Below are 20,669 nucleotides of genomic sequence, written 5' to 3'. Positions count from 1 at the left end.
CTAATATATCAATCTTTGAAACAATGACTCTGAATTTTTAAGAGTGTTTATGCACAACAATCAAAACTTCACACTGGCTGGAGTATCATATAATTTAAAGATTAAATTTTATACATACTAATAATGTATACACTATCACCGTTTGATTTATGATTTTAAATTCAAATTTTATATAGCAATCATGCATTCAACGCTGACAGTATATACAATGTCAGTATAAGAAAGATTAATTCTAATTTAAATTCATAGCCAAATGTAATTTCTTTTTAAATGTATTTAGCTTCTTATTAACTTGGTTTAAAATTGTATCTTGTTTAAGAGTCTGTTTGATAACATAAAAAAGTGCTGAATCTGAACTTTTTCAGACATTCAGATGTTTTGAGTGTTTGATAAATGAAAATCCATTTGCTGAACTTGTTAAGTAGTGCTGAACTTGTGTGTATTTCTTTCAGCACAAGAATCCTAACTGAATGCTTAATTCTGATAAGAATCAATAGAATTACTTCAACTATCTTATCTTATCTACCAAATCTACCATTGTTTATTAATTATGTTCAAAATTCTTGTATAATTAAACAACCTAATATTCTCTATCTAATGATTTTCTATTTTTCTTTTCTCCCTTTTGAATGACTTTCACTTCTTCTTCATACTCCTCATATAATATAATTCATCTTTTATATTAATTTGATTTAAAAATAAATATTGTCATTTTCATACCTAACATTTTTAGCTAATTAAATCATAGGCTCTATTTCTTTTTTGGATGAAAATATATAAGGGCAAAATTGTCAAATTTAACTTATTAAACATTCAGTTATAATTATTTATCAAACAGTATAAATAGGTTTAGCATTAAAATTCAGACATTCATATATTTCTTTTCAGTGCTTAAAATTCAGCAAATTAATTGTTTCAGTATTCAGATTTCAGAATTCAGACTTCAGAATTCAGATTCAGTTTTATCAAACGGAACCTAAGTGTTTTTTTTTTTTTTACAGTTTTTCTATTTCATTGTATTCCATTTCCCTAAAACTAAACTCCATAATCATACTCATAATTGCAGCTTATTCTTCCAACATCCACCATGAATTTTTTAAAAAAAAAAATATTATTTTGTTTAAATTTATCTGGCAAAATCACCTTTATTTTCTTTAAGGAAAGTAAAACGACCTTTAATTTGAAACTACTTTAAAAAAGTCGTCCATTTGTGGACAACAATCATCATTTCCCCCAATTTTCCCCCCCAAATAGAAATGCCACCAAAACATTTCTCTCTCTTTTCTTCTTCTTCTTCTTTCTATTTCCTCTCAAATTTCACCTCCATAAACCCTAATTTCCCACATTCCAACCCAAAACCCTCAACAATGGCTTCCCTCCACTTCCCTCTTCTCTTCTTCTTCCTCCTCCTCATAATCCTCTCCTCTTCAAAACCCACCTATTCAATTCCAATCTCAACGACAATCCAATCCCCAACTCTCGGTCCTCGTTCTACCGATTTCAACACGGTTTCCTCCATCCACGACGTCCTTAAATCGCACAGCCTTCCAATCGGGCTTTTCCCAAAATCAATTTCTGAATTTGCCTTCGACCAAGTTTCCGGCAGATTCGAGCTCCACGTGACCGATTCTCCTTGCGACGCCAAATTCGAGACCCAAGTCAGGTACGAGTGGAACGTGTCCGGGACCATTTCATACGGCCAAATTCAGGAAATTTCCGGCCTTTCTGCGCAGGAGCTTTTTCTTTGGTTGCCTGTAAAGGGTATTCAGGTGGATATCCCTAGTTCTGGGTTGATTTATTTTGATGTGGGTGTCGTTTCGAAGCAGTTCTCTTTGTCGTTTTTCGAGACACCCCGCGACTGCTCTGCCGCAACTGCGGAGGAGGGTGGTGGTAATCGTCGTAATGAATTGTCCCAACCGATTGATCTTTCGTTTATGAAGGGTCGTGGCCGCATTATCCAGGTGAAGTGTAAAAGCGATTATTTTTAAATGAAGTTTTTTTCCATATATATGCGGATGTTTTCTAAGAAACATTTATTGTAAAGAATTTTTTGGTGCATATATGTTGGGGAATTATATGTGCGGATTCAGATTAATCACATACTTGTTATGGATCCACAAATGCGGTTTGATGTTATCTGTTTTAACACTGATATTGTAAATTATTTGCCGGCACAGATGCATGATATGTGTAAAAAAAGAAGATTACAAAATTTGAATGGAGGTTGTGCTATGAATGGTGAATCTAAGCCCGGAAAATTCTTTGCACTATCTATGTAGGAAACATTGGTGCATCGAAATATGTCTAGAATTTTGAAACGTTAGAGAGGTTTGAGGGAAGAATTGATAATTGTCTCATACATCATTGAGCTTCCATGTTCCCTTAATTCTGTGCATATAGATGCACCAGTTGGCGTTTGATATAATAGAGATTTTATGTGGTATTGCTGTTTCAGGGTTCAATTGAGAATTTTGACTTACATTATCACTTGATTGGTGACTACACGCTCATGAACATGTCCATAGGCACTTTAATGCTTAGATGTATGTTTCATTATAAAAAAAAAAAGGTGCTTTTTTTTTGTCAAAAAAGGAAAAAAAAAAAGCATAGGTTTCATGATTTTGTTTCTCATTCAATTGCATGACTTGTGAGTATGTTTCTGCTTTACATGCTTAATGTTTGACTTTATTTGATAATCTCTTAAGATGTATCTTTTTAAGTGAACAATCAACCTTAATTTACTGAACTTGATAGCTTTTTTATTCCGATAATAATGACATTGATATAGTAGTGTTGATGAATTTGATGAATTCATGATTTGTAAAATGAATGAATTGATTTAGTTTTGTCAATGGATTATGGTGATTTTTAGATTCTTTATTATTGATTTTGTATGCTGTTCGAAGTATTGATTTACATTATGAATTTACCTACATTATTATGCATACTCTGTTGGATTAATCAATTTGAGAAATAAGTGGCAGTAATTGAGAGTTCTGTTTCTATAGTTGAAGACTGGTACTTTTGTTAAACTTTTGTGCTTTTTCTTCTATCTCCTTGAGCAACAACTATTATATTTTGGCTGAAACCAGTGTTTCTATTTCATTGCAGAAATCATTCGAAAGGTCTTCCAAAGAACATCACGAGGGACATGAATTGAAAGCTGTTTCATAGATGGTGAATAAGAACATTTTGTAACACGAGTTTTAGTGTTTGACTTGAAACCAGCTCTTAAGAAGTTTGTTTTGGCAATTGGCCTCATGTGTGGGATTGCTTTACAGGCTTGTCTGTCCATGCTGCTGACATATACAGAGCAAAGTTTGTGATTTCCTTGAAGAGGAGAGGAGAGGAGCAGGTGGTAGTTACCTGCCGAAGATAATTTGAGGAGGAGACTGTGGAGTTGGCTTGGTGAATCATCTTATCTTTTTTTTTTTTTTTTTTTTTGGGTGAGGAAAAGTAATGCGATTGTATCGCTGTACTGAGTCTCTGTAAATGACCAAATTTGATTTGGAGTTTGTATATTAGCTTGAAGTGAAATATAGTAGTGTTTTCAGTGAAACCAAAGCATTAATTCATCTTCTTTTTATTTTATCTTACGATTTTGTTTCTCGAAACACAAGCTACATGATTCCCATTTTATCAAGAGGGTATAACTCCGATTTCAAGCACTTGAATTTATGACGTCCTTCCTGGCAAGGCTCGGCTGCATTTGAGATTTTTAGTTCTGCTACACCTTCCCCTCCGCTCTTTAGAAGAATTCAGGTTTTTGAGTTAGAACCCATTTGGTTAATTACAATTTATCCTCGTAACATATACCTTTTAGTTTTCAGTTTATTCCCCCCTAATCTGTGTTTTTTTGGTTGCTTAACTCTCTTCAAGACAAAACTATTTTTTTTTTTTTTTAACTTAACCCTCTATCATGCTGACTTTTTTCTATTCTCTCTCTCTCTCTCTCTCCAAAGTTGTTTTCTTTTTTTGAATTTTTATTTAGAGCAAACAATAGAGTGCAAGATAATGTTCGAGAGCACAGAATGTTGAAAGATTTGACTATGAGCTGAATGTTGAAGGATTTGATTATGATCTGAATGTTGAAGGATTTGATTTGATTATAAGCCGAATGGGAATGAGTTTTAGGATTTGATTATGAGCTGAATGCGGATGAGGGATTGAGGTAAATTCAATGCTGCAAACTGGGAATCATTATGTGGTTAATGCAAATAATAATAATCAGGTTGTTGCGAATGAAAATAATCTCTCATCACAAAAGTTCAGGGGGATGCAGAACATGTTAGAGCTGTATCTTCTACCAAAATAGATTCTGATGAGCATCAGAAAAGTCGGGGATTTACTTCTTGTAGTCTGTGTATGCTTATTATGTTCATACTACTTGTTGCTTCTTCTTGTTATAGTTCAGTTTAGTAAAACTGAAAGTGTTCTTGCTTCTTGTTACTCAATCTAGTACACTGAAAGTAGTGTTTTTGAGTTCTACTGTCCTAGCTTCTTCTTTGAGGAAACTGACACCTTTTAAAATTAAAATCAATAAACAATTTATAATGGTTGTTTGTAAGAATAAAAACTAGAGAGTCTGTCTAACAGAGTGCTCACAGGGCACGCGCTAAGATATATTTCAAGTATCTTATATTTGGAAATATAAGATTAATTAGGAAAAGTGAATAAATACAAGGGAGAATAGGTATGGTTAAATAAGAAATGTAATTAAAAAATTAATGTATTATAAATGTTCAGTTATTTACTAATTTTTAAAAATTTGTTTACATGCTTTCACTATAATATGATAATATACATCAAATCATGTACCCCATATCAAAAAATTGGTAGATATTCTTTTTTTTTTTTTACAAATATTCTTTTAGATAATTTAAATTTTTATAATGGCCATAAATCTAGAACTAGATATTCATATTTAATTAAATAGAAAAATAATCTAGCAATTCATTTTTCTTCATCGATAAATATTTAGTTTCCAACAATATTGATAAATCTGTCGGTGTAACAATTAATTCTCTTTTGTACACTAAGTTAATTCAAAATTCAGGGAAGAAATGATGAACAATTTGAATACTAATAAATGGTATGATGGTGAAAGGAAGCAATTTGGGATATGTAAGATTTCAATAATTGTGATTAAAAAAGTAATTTGGAATATGTAAGATTTTAATAATTGCTATTTGAAAATGATTTTACTATAGTTCTATATGTAATAATTTGATAGAAAGCAAAGATTAGTTGTTTTTTTTTAAAAGCAATATCATTAAGAGATAATTAGAGATAATTTTTAAGCATATAATATAATCCAAATAGGATTTAATATGGGTAAAACCTAAGTGATCCACAATTAGGGATGGCAATGGGGGCGGGTGCCCGCGGGGGGCTCTCGGGGCGGGAGTTGGGGCGGGGGGGAATTTTTCCCCCCGTTTAGAAACGGGGCGGGGGATGGGGGAGTATACCCCCGCCCCATTCCCCGCCCCGCCACCCGCAAAAAAAAAATTATATATATAATTATATATAATATGTAATTTAATTAGTTATAAACTTATGATAATGATATTATTAGTTAGATATATTATATAATGTATATTAGTGTATATAATATAATTAATATTATCAATTATACGAATAATTAGACATGTCTACTAATAGAATTTATTAATTAGTTATACTAAATTTACTAATACATTTATACTAAATTTCTAATTACACTTAATAGAATAACACTTTTTTCTCAAAAAAAAAGCACAAACACAATAATGAATTAGTGATTGTATTTGTACCAAAAGTGAAAACTTAACTATTTTAGTTATATTTATTTCATCATGTTGGATTGTATTCAAATAATTTTTATTTGATTGTTTTTATGAGTTTCAATTGTAAAATTAAAATGAATAATAACTTGATGATGTGTTGATATTCTAGTACTTGATTATTTATTAAAATTTAACTATAATAAAATTTTATTAACCCAACGGGAAAAATTTTATTAACCCCGCGGGGGAAGCGGGGCAGGGCGGGGGCGGGGCTGGGGGAGTGGGAGGCGGGGGACGGGATGGGGGGTGGGGGGAGTTTGTAGGTAGCGGGGCAGGGGATGGGGGAGGGGTCCCCCGCCCCAACCCCGCCCAGTTGCCATTCCTATTCACAATTCATTAATTCTCTTCAATTAGTCATGTCACATAGAAGTGAGAAACAACTTTGGTTAAAATAGCTACTTATATATATATTTATACATATAGATTGTGGGCATGTGCTAAACTTTTGAAGGGCCTCCCCAAAAGTATATGAATCATAGGCCCAACTCTCTAGCCCCAACCGGTTTTTGGGTTAATTACATTTATCTTGTCTTCCTTGAGGTTTATCCAAACTACAAATCAAACCTTTAGATTTGATCAATTAACATAACCACCCTTAAACTCTTGAAAGTCATAATTCAAGACCCCTAAGGTTGTCAACAAATTTGATCACTTCAATTTCCAAAATACCAATTATCTCTGACCATTCTACTACTTTCCTTCCTTCCTTCTCCAAGCAAAACCGTAGGCATCATCAATCTAATATCATCAGTGGTTTTATTTTAGGTGATTTTATCCACATTCAACCCCAATTTACTTCATCAACCCTATACTAATCTTTTGAAGTCTATTGTAGTTTAAGAAAATTATCAATAAAAAAATTATCGATAAAATATTTCAAGTCTCCATACAACTTATGAAAACATACTCCTTCGAATCATAAAATAGACTTATAGTTTTGAATTCCAACCAAAAATGAAAACAAGGAAAGATACAATAATTATATTAACAAATAAAACAACCTATTTCTTGTTATTGACGCACCACCAAAACTAAATTGTGAGCACCAAAGTTACTAATCCAGTTATGATATGTCGAATCCTTAGAATTTCAATAATTAAAGCTTGAATATGTGCCTCTTTTTTATGGTTTTAATAAGGTATGACTTGCTATATTTTTTTCTCATGAAATTGGTTTAACTTGTGATTCTATTAGAAGAGTAGGTGTTACGAGAAAAATAAAATAACATTGAATGTGGTGAAACAAATATAGGTTTGAGGGAAAAAAAATAAAGAGAGTATGATCGTTTCTCATCTGCATGTAGATTGAAAGATGATAATATATAGCAAGAGTTTGAAATAAATGGTTCTTTTGACATTTTCTTCCTTCTGTTTGTGGGGTTTTGGATGGTATCACTGACTAGGGGTTTGATATTACTTGGTCAAATTTCAAGATTTATTTCATAGTTTGGTTAAACATAGGGGGTAAATGTAGTTAACTCTTTTTTTTTTTTTTTTAAATGTGGCCCACGGAAGAAGTCCAAAATTCTACAAGAAAAACCAAAAAATGCCTAAACAAATAAGGGTTAATTTCCACTATGCACCCTTTAACTATATCCAAACATTTTGGTATCTAAACTTTAAAATGAAACACTTTAATATCTAAATTATAAAATTTGTTCTACTTTAGTTCCTAAAATATATAACTTATTCCACTTTAATCCTTAAAATATAACTTTATTTCTATTTTAGTCCTTAAAGTGTAGTCACTGAAGTCTAAAATCTGTTCCCCTTCCTCGATGATTTTAATTAAATGGTATAAAATTTACAATTTAAGAAATAAAGTATCTCATTTTAAAGTTTAGCGATCAAATTGAAAAATTTGGTATAGTTAAATGGTGCAACGTGGGATTACCCCTACAAATAAACCAGGAAGTAGAAAATAAATAAGAGGAAAATACTATAAAAAAAAAAAAAATCCAATTCTCCATCTATCTTGCACCCCTCCGGGAGATCACAGACCACAAAAGGAAGACAGTCACAGAAACAACAAAACCCCTCAGCTCCCAAGAAAAGGAAAGGAAGGAAAAGAAAAGAAAATGTTACTACTGGAAAAATCAAATGTTCACACCGCAATTCTTTGTTTGCTATGAGTGACCACGAATTGTAGAAAATTTCACGCCTTCTCCGTCCCATTTTTTCTTCGCAAATTGCAATAAAGCCACTGTAGTTTGATATCCAGTAGAAGTTGTCTGTGTAGCAGATTGTAGTATCAGAATAGAGAGAGAAGCAGAGGAGTAGAGATGACGACGGCAATTAGAACAGGGATAACAACCCCGAGTGGGATGAGCATCAGCATGGCTGCTTCGCCAGCACCTTCTGCTTCTTCTTGCAACCGGGTGGTGGCTTTTTTCAAGCCTCCGCCGTCTAGAAGTTCTTTTTTCGGTCATGGAGGTAAAAGGAGAAAGCTTTCTTCGTTCTTCTGCCGTCCCAGTTTCATTTTCTTTCTTGATATATGAAAACCCCTGCCCCTTTACAAATTTGTGTAGCTTTTTTCTAGTATTTTTCTGAAAATGGGATTTTGATACTTTTAGTTAAAAAATTTGTTATTCCAATAGTTTCAGCACCAGTTGTTCTGCATTTGATGTTAGGTGTTTTGGTTGATTCCCAGTTGTAATCTTCGATTGGGTATTAGTTTTTGTGTTTCCACTTCTATTGAACTTTTTATTTTGGTTATTAATTTTCGCAATATTATCTGAATGAAGCAGCCCCTCCCCCCTCCCCCCCCAAAAAAAAAAAAAAAAACCTTATCAGCATTGTAGATTGGAGGTACAAACTTAGTCTTGTATGATGTGTTAAGCTGATGAAGATAGAATTTGCATGGTGTGTATATCCAAATTTTTTGACTTTTTATGAATTTTGCATAGTGTGTATATCCAAATATTGAACTTTTTATTTTGGTTATTAATTTTCGCAATATTATCTGATTGAAGACTCCCCTCCCCTCCCCCCCACCCCTATCAGCATTGTAGATTGGAGGTACAAACTTAGTCTTGTATGATGTGTTAAGGTGATGAAGATAGAATTTGCATAGTGTGTATATCCAAATTTTTGGACGCTAATTTCGTACTTTTTTTTTTGTGCAATTGGTATTCATGCTTTTATATTTATATAATTTGGTCCTAAGTCAAGAGATAATCTCCTACGCAAAATCCAGATGTTTGCAAGAGATTCCGACTTCAGTACAGAATTGACAATTTGTATATAAGACTTGCCTGAAGATGTATCAAGTCCACCCTGGTTTTAAGTTTTGAATACTTGGGCAGTGAATGAGTATAAATGCCCAAATTAAGATAGACTTGCAGAAAGTCTCTCCATGAAGTTAGATTTAGCTCATGAAAAATGTAGTATTGAAGAAATGAAGTCGGTGTAAGCTATCTATTGCATTCAACTAAAAAATGCAAACAAGGAACCTTGCAGTTTGTAAAGTATTTTATGCATCATTTTAGGCATTATAGGTCCATATTTTTTCCACTTTCTCTTTTATTCTTTAAAACTTTTTCTTTTTTGTTTCTCTAGAGATATTTATCCTTTCTTCTGATAAAAAATGCATTCCCTGCTTTGCAGTGGGAACTACAAGATTTATAGGGCTGCAACTCTCTCATTCAACTCGATGCAATTACAGTGGTCATGGTGGCGGTTCTCTTGGCTCTCAGATGAACCTTTTTGAGAGATTTGCTAGAGTAGTTAAGGTTGTCTAGTCGTTAAAATAGTTCCTTTGATCCATCTTTGCTGCAATTTTATCTTATTATGCACAACTGAGACATATCCTCTTCTATTATTCTGCGACAAGTACAGTCCTATGCAAATGCAGTCATAAGCTCATTTGAAGATCCAGAGAAGATCTTGGAGCAGACTGTGCTTGAAATGAACAATGACTTAATAAAGATGAGGCAAGCCACAGCACAAGTAATATTCTTACCAATATAATGGATCAATATTTTTTTGGGGAAAATTACTGTCAGCACTTTACTGCATCAGGTTGTGAGTTAGAGGCTTGATGCGCTTTTCTTTTGTTTCTATGAAGGTATTGGCTTCACAGAAGCAGTTAGAGAACAAATATAAAGCTGCACAGCAAGCATCTGAGGATTGGTAAAGACCCCAAAACAATTAAAAGAAAGAAAAATTGTATCTTGTTTGTTCTAGCAGCTCTGGGTTCACCTTTCAACTTGATCACAGGTATCGAAGAGCACAGCTAGCACTTGGAAAAGGAGATGAAGATCTTGCTCGTGAGGCGTTGAAAAGGAGGAAGTCTTATGCTGTAAGACCATCTTGTTTCGAAGATTATTTTTGAGTTAAAAGTGGATGACGGTTTTGTGAGGCTTTGCTAATGCTGAAAGAAAAAAGAAAAAAGGGTCTACATTTTTTATGGACATAGTTTTTCAGACAACAGATGCTTTCAAAAGATGAGCCTTGTGCCAATGTAAATGGGTGCAAAATCTGAATAATGTGCTTTACTTCTTTTAAGTTTCCTTTTCTATGTCCAGAAATATGCAAAAAATCTAACAGTGTTAAAACTTATACAAGAGAAAAGGTAAAAGAAAGATTGTTGTTCTGTTCACATATATATATTCTTGAGTTGCCTTTTTAATTTCTCCATTAGTGACATTTTAGATACCCTGCAGTGCGAGTTCTTGATCTTGCCATGTGCTCTTCTAGTGGTTTTTGCACATACTGCATTGTGTTGATGTTCCTTCTTTTGGTCCCATATATTGTCTGTGTACTGCTTAAACAGCTTCAGTTGAATTTTTGCTCAGGTAGCTGGGTGTATTTATTTATGAGATAATATTTTGTTCGTAACTGACACAGATGGCTTAAAGGATAGTATCAAAGTTTCCTTTCTTATAAGTCATGGTGTGTTGTGTGTTCTCTGGTTTTAAGCTGTGCATTTATCTGTCTATAGATTGAACGATTCCCATACTTTTCACTTCAAACTACAGCATTCTTATTGGACTAATTCTGCATCGTGTTATTATTTTCCTCTCAGAAACCTATGTGGTGTTCATATGAATTGTATCTAGTGTGACGGTGATGTTACTACACTTTTCTTTGGTCTGACTAGACCATTGCAGTTCTCTCTTATTTCAAGCTCACGAGAAATAAACTAACCACATTAGAGCTTTTTGTTGACTTTGAAAATGTCGAGATTAGATAATCGGTATTGAATACTCCATGATGGATCAGATAATAAGAAAACATTATGCGCTTTGGAATGGGTCTTACAGTTTCCTGATGTGTGTGCTCATACGACATTTTACTTGTTAAGGTCCAAGCATTGCAGAGCACTGTATTTGTCCTGATTTCAAATTCATAACTTAGTAGTTTGTGCTAGTGCGAAGCCAGTAGTGAAGAACACTATGTAAAGTCTGTGAGTCATTTTAAATTTCAATTTTGGTCAAGAGTTGCACAAAATTTCACTGCATCATGTTAAGTCCTTTATCATTGTATAAAGTATGCAAAACATTTGATTGTTTTTGAAGCGGAAGTAAAGTTTGTTAGTAAAGTGATTATTGTTTTGGGATATTTTTCAGTTGATTAATTCATTTTGCACCCACATTATACAGGATAATGCAAATGCTTTTAAAGCACAACTTGATCAGCAGAAAGGAGTGGTTGACAACCTTGTCTCAAACACACGGGTGGGTTGTTTTTCCCATGCACCATGAAACAGATTCTATGCTATTGGCTCATTACCCTTTTTGAAACTTCGCAACTATTGTTGATACAAAATTTTTTTTGAAGTGAAAAAGAAGTTTCCATTGAGACCTCAAACAGGAAAAAAAAAGTTCAGCAAGTTTTCTAGAGATTGGAATATCAGAATAGCTACTTTTTGGGACTTGGGTTTCTTTCAGGAATAGAAGACCTCAAGTTTACAGGAATCTGAGGGCATCTTTCATCCAAGCCTTGAATATAGCATCCCTGAACTACCTGCAATGATTTTCGGTGACTGCATGTTCTTTGTAATGATTTTCATAGTGACTGAAATTCCTTTACCAGGATTTGGTAGTAATAGATTTATGTAGTTTTACATCCAAAAATCCATTCCACTGATAGCTTCACCGATTGATGATTAAATTTATCAACTGATGAATGTAGGTCTTGCCAGGACATTTTTCTCTAACTGTTTATGTGATGTATTTACAGCTTTTAGAAAGCAAGATACAGGAAGCAAAGTCAAAGAAGGACACTTTAAAAGCACGTGCTCAATCTGCAAAGTCTGTTCTTAACCTTCATAACATGCTTTTGTTTTTTCTCTTCTTTGGATGCACAATATAGACCAGATCCTGTTAAGTTTCATTTTTCATTTATCCTTTCTCATTTGTACGCCTTTATCTCATTTAAAGGACTGCCAACAAAGTTAGTGAGATGCTGGGGAATGTAAATACAAGCAGTGCTCTGTCAGCATTTGAAAGAATGGAGGAAAAAGGTTAGAGTTCTTTGTTGGTGTAATTGGTTTGTGCTATAGCTGCTGATTCATGCAAAGATGTTGATGCCTATTAATGATACACCAATTTGTTTGCTTGGCATATCTACGTGAAATCTGTTGTTGACAAATGAATGCATACAAGTTGAAAATGGTTCCCAAATAGAGATGTTGGTTCAACATGGTTGGTTGTGGGTGAATGTCTATGTCCAGTTAATTGAGGTACCGATGTAATACTGGATATTCTTTTTGGTGTCTCTGCTTGTTTGTTGCGGGTGGGGCAATAGAGTATTTAAAGATATGACTGAGGATTCCAAATTTAACTTCCACAGACAGATGCTGTGGCAGAAAATCCTCCGTTCTAGAAGAATTATTTAAGTGATTTTTTAATGAATTTTAACTTGATTTGTTATTAGCTTGAAAAGTACAATTGGTTTTTAAGGAGAGTAAAATGTATATATGGCCTAAAACATGTTAAATATGTGCCAATGAAGTGATAAATGAATAATGCATGATCAAAATAATAAAGTCCTGTATGCAATGCAGCTAGAGATGAACTAAAATGTTCTTTTGGGGACACAAAACCCATATGTATCTAATTTTGGTTCTAACTCCTAAATTTTAGAGGAATCTTTTGTCTTTATGAGGAGAGATCCACCCCATCACATCTAACTAGAATTATGGGAACATCTTAAATATGTTGGCAAATTCTTTAGGGTTCTTATTGCATTTCTAAATTAAGCTGGGGGTTCTGTCATGCTTCAGTTTAGATGTTTGTAGGTCCTAAAGGAATTTTCAACTTTTCTCACTTAATGACCCAAAATGGAGCAAAACAGAAAAAAGAAAGGAAAAATCAAAATTTTTTGAGCTCATTACTTCCCTGTGGAGATTACTTCTGACTATAGACTAGATGGAAGATGCAATCTGGTCTAGCCATAGTTATTAAACCCAGCCAGGCATGGCAGTTCAACTGGTTAACTCAGTGAACTGGCCATCAAGCCTTGCTGGGTAACTCGTTGACCTGATAAGGATGGAGGCTGTTGACTTTTTGAAGAAACGGCTGTTCAATTGGCTGAGCTGTGCCCAGGTTTTTGAGTGAACCGATGGCTCTTGGATTTAGTGAAAAAAGGAGAAGCAGCTGTGCTCTTGCAAAATTTGGACACTAGACCTTCGGCATACCAAAAGAAGACTCTGCCACTAGGCCACCAGCACTTCTTGTGTTAGTTGAAGCCTTTAAGTTTTGCGTTAAGCTCAAATATAGCAATAAATGTTGTTTGAGGCCTTCAATTTATTACTACATTGAATATCAAAATCCTATTTGCCATAAGTGCTGGTTTAAACTATAGTTTTAAATCTCAAAGTCCTATAACCCCTTCTTTTAACTTCAAACAACCTCTCTTCAAATACTCATTAAAAGCTTTTTGTCACAAAATGAATTACCAAAAATGATACATTAACAAAATTCACTATCAAGACAATAATTACTCTAAATTTCATGCGTGTTAGTTTGTAAGTATGATATAAGTAAAATTTTATATTTAACAGTTGAATGGATTGTTAACCAAAAATATTTTATCCTAACTCTCAATGTAAATAATTATTTTAGATTTCATTCAAAAATTTAAAAAAATTGCTATTACATATTTTACTAATTTTTTAATATATATCTTGTATCAAAAACAATGAAATACTAAACGTAATGGTATTATAATGATTCACTGGTTCAACCACCCCTCCCCAACGCACTAGTCGAACCAGTAACCTATTGACCCACTCCCTTTACCGAGTACCTTCTGGGTTGGGTTTAATAATTATGGGTCTAGGAATTCTTTCCTCTCTAATTTACTCTTTTTGGTCTGTTATCAGTCATATTTTTCAGAAGTACTTTCAGTATCTTTTCTGCTAGACGAAAGTAGGCATGGGGTTCTTTTTATAAAATGAGGGCCAAGTAGCAAATGTATAGGTAAACAGATAATGATATGCAGCAGTTTGTCATTGAGCAAGTTCTTTGTACTTGTGGATGTTTGAGTGAATTTAACTTATGGAATTCATACACCTCGATAAAGTTGTTGAGAAATGAGGGGTTTTAACAAGTTGTCAATTTTTGTCTATGATTAGTTGTTTGGGGGCGAGAAGAGTTATTGGCAAGAAAGGTTATTGAGTTGGAGTTGGGGAATAATAGCAACAAGGGAAGAAGGAAGGAATTTGTTTATTCTGTTCAGCAGGCAAAGAACAGCAATGTTGTTGCTAGGTTGTCTTGATTATTTGAAATTTTACCACTGACATTTTATTTTTATAATTGTTGTCCCAAGACTATATACCTGAATTATACCACCTGAGATGAGCCTTCTCGGTTCGCTAGACAAATCAATGTCACTTATACTTCGATGAGTTGCTTTCTCTAGCCATTTCTTTGCTGGTTGTTTGATATTTCTTTTACTTTTTGTAGCATTCTTTGTCGTCACATTTAGATTTACTACAAGAGTGAATATGCATCATTTCTTTAATTCCCTTAGTTGTTTTGGGTGACAAATGAAGTTGCTTTTTAGGATTATGGTGTTCATTTTTTCTAGTTCGTTGTGGTAGACAAAGGTTTTTTTTTTTTTTTGGTGGGTGCATCAATACAGAAATAAGTAGGTTTTGACCGAGCCTTTCACATCTTTTTGGTAGTCATGGCATTGGAATCTCAAGCAGAAGCACTCAATCAGCTAACAAGTGATGAGCTTGAAGGACAGGTAGTACCTCTTTGATGTGATTCTATGTTTTTTGTTCTCCTTAAGTTCTTCTACAGTTCTCTGCGCCTACTGTAATAACCCCCTCCTATAAGTGACTACCAGTTTGTGTTAGACATTAATGAGAGAATTTGTGGCCTTTCTAAGCTTCTTGTTTGGATGTTGGAACTGGGAAGGAATTCAGATGTATCTGGGGCGTATTTAATTGAAGATAGTATGTTTTGTTGCATCTAGATAATCTTCAGACTTTCTCTTACATCTAATTACATGTGTCAGTGTAGATGGTTTCTCTGATTCTTTTACCTAAATGCTTTCTATAAGGTGATTTTTAACTCCAGAAACTTTTCTTAATCAGTTTGCATTGCTGGAGAGTTCTTCGGTTGATGATGATCTCACCACATTGAAGAAAGAGCTATCTGGAAGCACAAAGGTAAGCTTTTCTGCATCTTTTATTTGTTGTAAAGCCTTATAAATCTTGGACCATAAACTTTCGTTCAATGATGTATTGTACTTCTAAGGTAGGTTTTGCCCTTTCTAGAAATGTGATTTTCATCAGACGGCTACTTTCTTTTAACTTCTTGAAGTTTGTTTTTTTTACCATTTAACTGTTGACATGCTCACTCGGACACAGAGTTATAAGACAATTTTTCACACGACTTTTTGATGTCATCATAGCTAAGGTTTGCTGTTATCTACAAATTTCGTGTGCTTAAGTTACAAAATTTAGCTACTGTTGCTTGATCCATGGTAACTCACTAAAAAATGTGAGTTTTCCAAAATGGAATCGAGAGCTTTTAAGTCTGGCAAGTGTGTGCAGATTTTTATACTGTTGATGATTTATGTTCCCAGTTGTTAATGGTGAAGTATGACTATGGCAAGATTACTTGCTGTATAGGGTTTTGGCAGTCCATTATGGAACTCCAGCATGGTTTAATCTGTGATGTACCGAGTTTCTCATAGGATATTATGCTGCAATATGGGGGAGAAAGAACTGAAAATAATGAAAAAATGGAAAAGAAATGACATGTGAATCAAATAACTTTGCGCAGCTTTGCCATAGAACTGTAAACTTAATGACATAATTACAGAGAAGTTGAAAAGGGAACTTATGGCCCTTATATTTTGCTTTCCATATGGTGGTGGAAAGGCTGCCCGCTGCAACCGTGGCAACTTTTTCGCCTTCAGGAATATGCCCTTGAAGGTGTTTGTTATGTGTTTCGTTGAGCAGGGGTGCAACTATTTTCTTCTGATCCCTGTTTGATTGGGATGATTAATATTCATTATAAATTTTCAAGTATCAAACTCACAAAATTTTTTGTTGATCGAAGCAGAAAGGAGATCTACCACCTGGAAGAACGCCTGTTACTACGGGTTCAAGTTCTTCATTTCCATTTCAAGATTCTGAGATTGAGAAAGAGCTGAATGAACTGAGGAGAAAAGCCAAAGACTTCTAGTAATACTTGGGTCTTTCAAAACGTTCTTGCGCAATCATCATTTTAACCGTTTGAATTCCAAGATCTGGTTTTGGAATAGGAATCCTATTCTGTGAAGTGAGCTCGAATTTGGGGAGTGCAAATGCAAAGGCAGGACCTCCATCTGTTAATTTATGCCTGTTGTTCATATACAAGAATTGACTGATATCTACATGTACATTGACATACAAGTACCCTCCAGTGCAGTAGCCATCTACTATAATTTTTGCAGATGATATAGTTAATATGCTCCTCTTATGTTGATGATTATTGATCAATAGCCTAGATTTGCTCTACAACATGCCCATATTCATCCTTTTTGCTCCAAGATGCATACGGTTAAAGTGCTAGACCCTCTCTTCTGCTCATTACCTGCAGTAAATACAAGAAAAGAATCCTATTGGCCGCACAAATTTATGCAGAAGTTAGCAGCTAACGGGATTCTGGAATCACCCTATTACATCATTTTCCCTGTTTGCTCATAAAGATGAGTTTACGATAAGGATTTTAAGTGTATGCATATGAAGTGCTGTTCTGCGTCTATTGGGAGTGTGACGTCTTTCATTTTTTCGATGACTTGAAAACATGTCCCCTTGAAAAGGTCTAAGCATATTTAGTATTCTTTCCCACTTTTACTTTTTGGGTTAAAGCTGAAAAGCATTAAACCCTCTAATGTTTGATTGCCATTTGTGCTTTTCCCACTTTGACAAATGATCAACACTAAAGGATTAGCTAAAAGATCGTAGTATTAAAAAGAAGATCTTTTACCTTTTTTTTTTTTTTTCTTTTAGGAGAATGCCCTTAAAAAAAGAATTGGAACCACTTTAAAAAATTACATGCCCGTTGAAGTCTATTGTAGAATTTAAAATAAAATCATTTCATGTACCAAAAAAAGAAAAACATAAAATAATTATCAAAAGGAATGCTGTGTAATTTTCACAACACAAAATTTTTCTATCAAAATGTCCATGACATGCTTGTGAGAGATGTTTTTGTCACATTTGAATCTCACATCCACTTATTGATATTAATTTGAGGAGAACAACAACAAAGTTTCGAATTTAATCAACATGGTTTAGTTTTTCATTTTCCGAAAGGAAAAAAAAAAATTACATCCCCAAATATGGGTGGCATGAGAAGCTTGGGTAGGACAAAGAAGAATGGAGAAAAATAGAGATAAGGGCAAAATTGAAACATTCTTATTTTCTGAAGGTAAATATTGATGTGGCTAAACAAAGGGGGTAAAGTGCAACAAAAGTAACGTTAGGGGAGGTGCAAATGGTACCAAATGTTGGAGAGGCTTCGTGCCTTTAACCCTTTATTTTTTTTTCTCTTTTTGTGAATTGCGTGGAATATATTATTCAAATTTTAAATTTTGAAGGGTAAATTGGAAGAAGCCAAAAAACTGTTGCTATCACTATTATTGTTTATAAGTTTATGATTATGAAAAAAATAGAAAATAATATGAGACTAAGAGAGTAACAATTAGGAGAAATTAGTGAAAGGGCATATTATTATAGTCAACATAAATTAAAACAAAAATACAATTTTCAATCACTAATGAGTACAAGTAAACGCCCTCATTTTTACAGGAACAGAGTTGTTATAAATTGCTGCTATCCCAAGCTACGAAATATTATTGTGTTTCAAATGTGGCATATTTAATTCGAACAAGACCATGTCGATATGCTCCATTTTTTTTTTGTTTTTGTTTTTGTCAAATGATGACCAGGGAAATGGTCAATCCATAATAGCCAATATCATATCAAGGTTGCAATTTCCTTCATAAAAGACCTACTGCCACGGCCGGCAGGGTTCATTAGAAAATTATTGTTTGGAAATTTTTTTTACGTTTTGCATGAACACATGTTCCAAACACCTTTTTATCTCGTATACATCAAATCGTTACAGTATATTTTCCTACAAAAAATCCTAAAAATAGCAATCTAAACAGGTGTAGCATATTTTTTTGTAATGTATAAGAAGATCGATTGAGAGTTGTAAAATGCGTCGAAGGAATAACCGGATTTAGTTGACATCCCAATAAGTAGACAGTGACGGAAAATCAAACTGCTTGCCAAATGTCACGAATATAGCTAAAAAACTTGTTCAACAACACTTTTGTTATTTGTCATTTGCAGGCAATATCGCAAGAAAACATGGCCTAAGTGTTAAATTGGTCAAATTTGTCAATTGCAGAAAGCCAATTAAAATTCATGAAGAATTATTATTATTAATTAAGCACCAAGTTAGACAAATTCAGCATTTTTTTTTCTTTAAATTTGTGCTGCTTAATTACGTAATATTAAATATTGAATTTTAGCAAATGCTGAATATAACTATTTGGCCACCCAATGAGGACTCACATTTTAAATTTGCAAGACTGACCACGAAGTCAACTTAATTAGGATTTCTTACTCTGGCTCACTTAGCAAAGCATAAAGCTAAGTCCAACTTGTAAATGCCTTCATTAGTTTGGATTTAATTATTAACAATTTAACATCCTATTGTTTTCTGTTCAAGTCAGACAATAACTTCAATCTATAAATACCATCTCTCATTACATTACTTTGCACCACAATTCCTCCATAAGAACTAGCTCAAGTCTAAACCCTTCTTGAAACATCCCAAACGCCAAATTAAGGCATCATGGCACCTATCACTTGTGATTATGAGGCCACCTCCTCTGTCCCTCCTGCAAGATTGTTCAAGGCCTTCATCCTTGATGACAACCTCATTCCCAAGGTCTTTCCACAGGCCATCAAGAGCGTCGAGATCATTGAAGGAGATGGAGGTGTTGGAACCATTAAATTGATTACTTTTGGCGAAGGTTTGTTAGTTCTACACATGCACTTTATCATTTTCAGGTCATCGAATATTTATCATTCTACGTAATAGTAAATCATTTATGCACCGTTTTTGTAGTACATGCATAAATACTAATGATAAACTTTAAATATAATCTTCAGGTTGCCGTATTAAGAGTGCTAAGCACAGAGTCGATGGACTTGACAAGAACAACTTCACCTACACCTATACTGTAACTGAAAGCGATGCCTTCAGTGCTGAGCTTGAGAAGATCACCTGCGTTATCAAAATCGAAGCCTCTGCTGATGGAGGGTCTATCTGCAAAACCAGCAGCACATACCACATCAAGGATAGCGTCCAGGTTACAGAAGAACAATCTGAGGCAGGAAAAGAGAAAATTAAGGCAGCAAAAGAGAGGGCCTTGGCCATGTTCAAGGCTGTCGAGACCTACCTCCAGGCAAATCCTGATGCCTACAACTGATTAATGTACTGCCAACTCCTCCAGAGTCCAGATACCTGTATGTTATGGTTTGATGGTGTTGTTTTGTCTGAATGCTTTTTGGAGTCTTGTATGTTTGGTTCAACTATATATTCGCAGTTAAGGTTCAGAATAAAATGCTGCTTGTATTTTCTTGTGAGACTATATGAATCTTGTTTGAAACTGTTGTCCCATTGTTGTCCCGAAAAGCAATTTCGGTCTCATTTCATCATCCGATCTTGTAATGAAAAGATCTAAATGAATACTGAAAAAATTATTTACTAAAAACCAGCACCTTCGATTGGAGAACCCATAAAACATTAACGGTAATACAATTAATATAAAAAAAATGTCCTTATAAAACGAAATTAGAGTGACATGTTTACCATCTTTCCATGTCTTGTAAAATTGGTCATCTTAAAAAGCTCGAAGCATATTTTACTACTCTTTTTTTTTTTAACTTTATTCCTTTTCTTTTAGTAAAGGGATAAAAATAAAAAAGCCCCATGTGGTATACCTAATACATAAAAAAGCACCCGTGGTTTCAAAACATACAAAATGATATTTCATGTTTTTGAACTAAATTGTAAACTAACAGAATTCGTTAAACTTAATGGAATCCGGTAAACTTAACGGTAAACTTAACGGAATCCGGTAAGTTTAACAGTCGAGACCATTATTTTCGTTAAGTTTAACGAATTCTATTAGTTTATAATTTAGTTCAAAACACGAGATGTTATTTTGTATGTTTTGAAACCATGGGAAACTTTTCTGTGTATTAGGTACACTACGGAGGACTTTTTTGTTTTTAACCCTTTAGTAAATTACAAAGGGCATATTGACCGAAGTTGTATTTTGAAGGGTAAAAGTGAAGAGATTAATTAAGCAACTA

General features: G+C 33.9%; 3 protein-coding genes across 4 annotated transcripts; all 3 read left to right on the top strand.

Moving 5' to 3' along the window:
* Positions 1-1,241: 1,241 nt before the first annotated feature.
* LOC113782853 lies at positions 1,242-3,575 on the top strand. Of its 2 annotated transcripts, XM_027328788.1 has the most exons (3): positions 1,242-1,961; positions 3,112-3,177; positions 3,282-3,575. In XM_027328788.1, the coding sequence occupies exons 1-2, from the start codon at positions 1,257-1,259 to the stop codon at positions 3,172-3,174; spliced, it is 768 nt and encodes a 255-aa protein (XP_027184589.1). In that variant the 5' UTR covers positions 1,242-1,256; the 3' UTR covers positions 3,175-3,177; positions 3,282-3,575. The 2 variants fall into 2 exon arrangements, with proteins under 2 accessions (XP_027184589.1, XP_027184588.1); XM_027328787.1 differs by having other exon boundaries at positions 1,243-1,961; positions 3,112-3,575.
* A 4,229-nt stretch (positions 3,576-7,804) lies between these two features.
* On the top strand, positions 7,805-16,761 carry LOC113783069 (membrane-associated 30 kDa protein, chloroplastic). Its single transcript, XM_027329093.1, has 11 exons — positions 7,805-8,257; positions 9,431-9,555; positions 9,662-9,772; positions 9,891-9,955; positions 10,043-10,124; positions 11,428-11,502; positions 12,008-12,078; positions 12,208-12,290; positions 14,958-15,022; positions 15,375-15,449; positions 16,351-16,761. The coding sequence occupies exons 1-11, from the start codon at positions 8,107-8,109 to the stop codon at positions 16,471-16,473; spliced, it is 1,026 nt and encodes a 341-aa protein (XP_027184894.1). The 5' UTR covers positions 7,805-8,106; the 3' UTR covers positions 16,474-16,761.
* Positions 16,762-19,140: 2,379 nt separating this feature from the next.
* Positions 19,141-19,780, top strand: LOC113783665 (major allergen Pru ar 1-like). Its single transcript, XM_027329869.1, has 2 exons — positions 19,141-19,321; positions 19,461-19,780. The coding sequence occupies exons 1-2, from the start codon at positions 19,141-19,143 to the stop codon at positions 19,778-19,780; spliced, it is 501 nt and encodes a 166-aa protein (XP_027185670.1).
* The last annotated feature ends 889 nt before the right edge of the window (positions 19,781-20,669 follow it).

The sequence above is a fragment of the Coffea eugenioides genome, chromosome 9 (assembly GCF_003713205.1).
Source record: "Coffea eugenioides isolate CCC68of chromosome 9, Ceug_1.0, whole genome shotgun sequence".
In the NCBI taxonomy this organism is placed as follows: Eukaryota; Viridiplantae; Streptophyta; class Magnoliopsida; order Gentianales; family Rubiaceae; genus Coffea; species Coffea eugenioides.
The sequence above is the reverse complement of the archived record's forward strand: the minus strand, read 5'-3'. Positions and strand labels throughout refer to the sequence as shown.